The sequence below is a fragment of the Oculina patagonica genome, unplaced genomic scaffold (assembly GCF_052425735.1).
Source record: "Oculina patagonica isolate OP01 unplaced genomic scaffold, crgOcupat unplaced118, whole genome shotgun sequence".
Taxonomy (NCBI): Eukaryota; Metazoa; Cnidaria; class Anthozoa; order Scleractinia; family Oculinidae; genus Oculina; species Oculina patagonica.
Genome location: NW_027557171.1, coordinates 4,014 through 9,638, shown reverse-complemented (window position 1 = coordinate 9,638; position 5,625 = coordinate 4,014). Strand labels below are relative to the sequence as shown.

General features: G+C 39.3%; 1 protein-coding gene across 1 annotated transcript; it reads right to left on the bottom strand.

Moving 5' to 3' along the window:
- Nucleotides 1-1,783: 1,783 nt before the first annotated feature.
- On the bottom strand, nucleotides 1,784-3,317 carry LOC144639676 (carbohydrate sulfotransferase 1-like). Its single transcript, XM_078498957.1, has one exon. It carries the CDS (start codon nucleotides 3,047-3,049, stop codon nucleotides 1,784-1,786), a length of 1,266 nt encoding a protein of 421 aa, XP_078355083.1. The 5' UTR covers nucleotides 3,050-3,317.
- Between the last annotated feature and the right edge of the window lie 2,308 nt (nucleotides 3,318-5,625).

Here is a 5,625-nt window from a genome sequence, read left to right as displayed (position 1 = left end):
GTAATCTCGTTCCCAGAGCCCGCGCTTTTGGACACACGAGCTGGTGAGCGCGCGCGCTGATCCGACTATAAAGGGCCCCGACTAAGGCCACGGCAAGCAAGTGCTAGAAATCGCACGTGTTGCCACATACAACGCTGCAAGTACGTAATTTGTCGCATGTTGCAGCTATTGCGTGACCACCCGTGCACCTTCTGTCGCGTGCTGGCAATAAAATTGAATTTGAAATACACTTAGGTCGCTTTTTGGCAGCGAACCGCTGGCACTTGTTTGTTTGTTTGTTTCTTTTTTTTTAAAAAAATATATTTTTAGCGCACAATCGGGTGTTCTGAAAAGATCCAAATTTTCTCGTTGGCCTAGAACCCGCAAATTTTCGTTCCATGCCTTGCATTTGCTAAACGCGTAATTACTCGGAATGGTAATCAGTCCCATGCAAGATTATCTTTAATCTGACTTTTATTTATATTTCATTTGATGTGGGATTCCCAAGTGGTATTACTCCACTAACTCGCCGTCAATTAAATGTTAGTCCATCGCGGGCCTCGCACCACTCCCCCCACGCCACCAAACATTTAGTCAGGTTCCCCTAGCAAATTACCGTAAAATTCCGGTTATAAGCCCTCCCGCTTATAAGCCCCCCCCCCTCCCCTCCCGGTTATAGGCCCATCTATCTGGAAACAAAAAAACACATCCGATTATAAGCCCTTCCGGATATAAGCCCCCCTCTACCGGATGACAGTATTGAACAGAGCTAAATGTTGCTTTATTATGCGTTTTTTACTTAAAAACGTATTTCGTTCAACACTACCGTGGCTCATTTCGAAACGTTCTTTTTATTCCGCTTATTGGCCCTCCCGGATATAAGCCCCTTCGTTTATAAGCCCACCCAAAACCCCTTACGAACTTGTATAAGCCCAGGGCTTATAACCGGAATTTTACGGTATGCAGTTTGGTGGACGAGATAGGTCCGCAATGCGTACTCGTGTCTACGTGTGCGCATTGTACATTGTTTTAATGGTGAGTCGTGTTTACTTCTGAACCACATCGTGACCATTGACAACAATCAGGAGCTCCTGCAACAATTCAATTTCTTTCGCTAATGTTCAAAAACTCTCTATTCGGTCCAGTTATAAAAAAAAAAGAAAAGCAATAGATTCATTTAAAATTAAAATTAAGGTCTAGCGAAAGTAGCAAAAAAAAAAAACCTGAACGAGAACGTCACTAAACAAAAGATTAAATGATCAAAATTATAGCTCTGAAGTACGTATTTAATCTTGGTACATTTCTTGGCCGTTCTCTGCGAAAGAACAACGTGAAATTGCCGAGTTCTTTTTTTTTTTTTTTAAACGTGGACAACGACGGCTAAATTTTCGTCTTTCTATTTGGGGTTGAACGTTCACTCTAAATATTCAGCAGGAGCGTGTTCCTAAACCAATAGATACACTGAATACATCTGGATAATCGCGAGATTTTCGAGTAATGGATAAAATATAAGTCCATTTATTATCAGGCGTTGCCCTTCATATTGTCAAGTTCAAAGTGTCAGTGTCAAGTGCGACGGCTTTAATGAATATGCTTCTGGTATATAATATAGCGTAAAATAAATGAAGTGAAATATTTTGAATGCAAATTTTTTTTCACGCTATATCATTCGCACTTCAGCCTTGACACTGAACTTGACAATGCTGTCATGAGGACAGCGAAACGTTATTCTTTGCTAATTTCACTAGTTTTTATTTAATATTAAAATGTTTATCCAAAAAATCTCTCATTCGAATAGATGAACTTAATTAAGCCACTTCAGGGCTTCGAAATCGTTATCGAGGAGGCGAATACTGAGATTTCTCTGCAGCTCGTATGAATAATCCAGCGGCTTGTATCCTAACAGTTTCATGACATGTCTACAATAATGTTCAATGATGCTGATTTCGTACGGTAAAACCTTCCATCTCCACCTATCCGCTCCTTCAAAGGAATCTTGTCTCCATGGTGCAGCTTTCTGTTCGCTCTTTGTCTTCGGCTTGTGCGACGCTAAATACAGCCAATCGTTTAAACTTTCATCCATCGGTAACCCAGCAAACTCTAGTAAGTCTGGAAGAAGTTTAGAAGGGTTTGCTGCTAGATCTTCATACCGTAATATCTTAATTCGCTTTCTCCACCTCATTGGTAATTTTCTGATGATGTCTAGGTTTAATTCAGTTTGTTTGCAATTACGGTATGAGAACATTCTCGACTCAGCCAAGCCGGTTTTGTCCGTCTCACGAAAAAAACGCACCGCTTGCGACGATGGAATAATCCCTCGTGGATCTCTGACCAGAAATAGCAGTTTACAATCAAATTCTTTTGAAGAATCGCACACATTAATCAACTGTTCTATGCTGTTGTTTGGCATTCTTGCCATCAAAGCTTTGACCACAGTCGTGCTGTGCTTTTCACAAACTTTCTTCAACGTTTTCTGTTCAAACGCACCTGCGCAATCTTGAATATTCCACTTTGGATCAGAGACATTGTAGCGGCAAAAAGGAGGCGACGAAAGAGCGATGCTAGCTTGTGTTTCTCTTGTTGCCTTTCCCACAATTTTTCGATAGTAATGATGCAGGTCATTAGCGTGTTTGGGCGATACAAATTTACACTGGAAAACACCTTGCATCCACTCAAAGCTTTTCTCTTGGTAATCTCTGTTAAAAGGCGCGACTCCTCCGTGAAGGCGTTCGACGGTTTGATAAGGCTCAAACAAGTAAAATACAGACGGATGGTGGTTGAAAATATTGCCTGTAAAGCTCGATCCAGAACGACCATGAGCAACAATGATTAAATTTTGTCTCTTTTTCCGTTCGCTCGTCTCTGTCAAGACCCGCTTTGAAATCAGCTGCTTGTGGAAATAATCCCGATGACCTGCTTGGCTAAAGGGATCCAGGTTTTTACGGATATTCCACTCTGGTAATAAGGCGAGGTATATCATGTAATAAATCGACAGGACTGCTATAAACAGGGCTGTCGGTGTGGCAAAGCGGGAACGAAAACATCTCTGCAATCTCCTTCGAGGGATCATGATCACTCGAGCGGTGCGAAATCTTCAATTTATTTTTCCCAGTTAAAAATGCAGAACACAATAAAACTTCTTTGCATTGTTAATTAGCAGAAAACAACTTCACACCTCAGGCGGTTTTTTTTTTACATCCAAACTTGTCTGTTTCCATCTCGAAGGCCAAACGCGTAATCAGCTCTCATGCCATCCAGGCCAATTTCTTCTAGCATTTTTTATAGTCGTCCAATGATCGCAAGTAACTTTGCGCCTAAGCGCTTATTTTATAGGTCTGCTACAGTCGATGCTATAGGGCCGGTTAGGGCAGTAGGCCCTCAATTTGAATACAGGAAAAAAAAACCCTTGCTGGGAAATACATAGGTGAGAAGCAAAAAGAAACAAAACAAAAAACTGACGCTTGTGTTTAATTGACGTATTTTTAATTAACGCAACTTCAAATAAACGCAAATGTAAAGAGCAAAAAGGTTCCAAAAAGATGAAATTCGTGCAAGTGAGAAAACAATAATTTTTAATAAAGGAAATTATCAGCAACGGCACAAAGAAAGCGCTATGTTTGATAGCTGGCTTGAACGAAATTAAGCTCTCTATGAGGTCGAGGAGTGTACGAAATAGATTTTAAAGATTGAAAATGTTAAACTTTGGAATTTCCTTTCCATTAGGTAAGGATTCAGAATATTATCTCAAAAAAGTTTCTTTTATTCTAAAAAAAAGGAAAATGTTTGCACCTCGCATTATTTTTTTTTTTTTACAATACCAGTCATTTACATTTTTATTCAAGTGATTTGGTGATATACCTTCCGCATAAGAAGCAAAACTCGAAAAGATATCATACGTTCATATTTTCCGTAACCTAAAATATACAAACACAAATACCCTCTAAAATAACTTGCTTTTTTTTTATTACAGCAGAGAAATGGTCAGAAATCTTTTCTAACAAAACACGAATTTCACGATCACCTTGTCTCGTTTTTTCTTGTTTTGTTTTTGTTTTTGTTTTGCATTTTGGCACCAGGCATGACCACTGAAAAACAATTTAGTTTCCAATATTATTTGCATTTACCAGATTTTTGAACAGCCGAATTTTATATTTGTGTCGGAGGAAACCTAAAAATAATAGACCATTTTTATCAAAAAGAGCACTGAAACTGAGCATCTTTGGCAGCGGATGGCTCGGATGGAAACGTATTGCGACTTGAAAACGTTAGGCTACCGTTTTCAAGTTGTTTCTGCGCGTCATCAAAAAAATGATATTTATAACCGTAGGTTGATTTCTATCCGCAAATTAAGGTTACCGGTATATCTTACTTTAGATGCTCACAAATGTTTAATGGGTTTAGTTACCTACTACTAATTTCAGGACAGTTTAGACCAAAGATCTGCGAAATGCCCGTGACATAGCTTCTTTAAGGCTTCCGATATTCAACAATCGTGCTTGGATTTTTCGATTAAATTCGAAATCATGACGTAGTTTCCAAGTCATAAAACGTCATCATACTGATGTCACCTCAAAGGAAGAAGCAGTTTTGGGCCCCGCCCTGCCCAAATGGTCCAAAAGAGGCTGAATAGTTTACAAAGAACAGCGACCTTTCTTGTGAACAGACAAAAATGTTGAAGCATCCAGTTAACAAATAGATTCCATTTTGCCGTGCGTCTGTTCAGTTCTAGATCACAGATGACGTCAAAATGTGGTATGAACAGAGAAGTGGCCCACGCGCCGCTAGGCGAGTGGGTCATGCACTGATGTTCTTACCACATTTTGACGTCTTCTGTGATCTATAACTGAACAGACCCACGGCAAAATGGAATCTATTTGTTTTATATAATAACACAAGACTTCAGTACACTTCATTGTGAGCAATGCCGCTAACCGTGAGCTAAGTTGTTTTCATTTCACGATAAAGTTTCCGTAACCACGAAGCACTGTTAAACCGATTAAATAAACAGAAAAATGGTAAATTGAAAGTCAATGAAAAAACTAACCTTTATTCCGATTCGGGAAGTTGTTCAAATCTGTAAGCATTAACCTAAGTGTTCAACAGCCATTCATTTTTCCCGTGGCGTCTTCCAAACTGTACAACATTAGTCAAACACTTTCAATCAGATTTTGATGATTTCTTGAATAATTCACTCTTCTTCAAGCTTGTTTAGCCCAGTTAAATGCTTCGAAAGGTGAACGATGCTTGGCGTATTATTTCTCACTAGATTTATAATTAAGCTGAACTGTTTTTGCTTTGTTGTGGCCCCGCGAGTTTGAAAAACTTTGCCGACAACTCTGATTTGGACTATAAACTCTGATCACGCGCGCGAGTCACATCACCGCGTGACGTCATGTGTGTCTGTACTCTAATAGATCATAAGTAAGAACCAATCAAAATGCGCGTAGAATTCAGGTTATTATATAAATAATAATGCTACAACGAATTTATGACCTGGTAGGAACCCGTTACATGTTTCGATTGGTCTACTTCGATCCTAAATTATGTTGTATAATGCCTAATTGTTCCCTCCGAAAATACACGCAAATACACGCCTGCAGAAAATCATAGTTGTATTCATCGTTATTAACTCGTGGACTTTATTTG

Excerpts from the sequence above, each read along its gene's own strand:
- LOC144639676 (XM_078498957.1), bottom strand. The coding sequence starts at position 3,049 with ATGATCCCTCGAAGGAGATTGCAGAGATGTTTTCGTTCCCGCTTTGCC.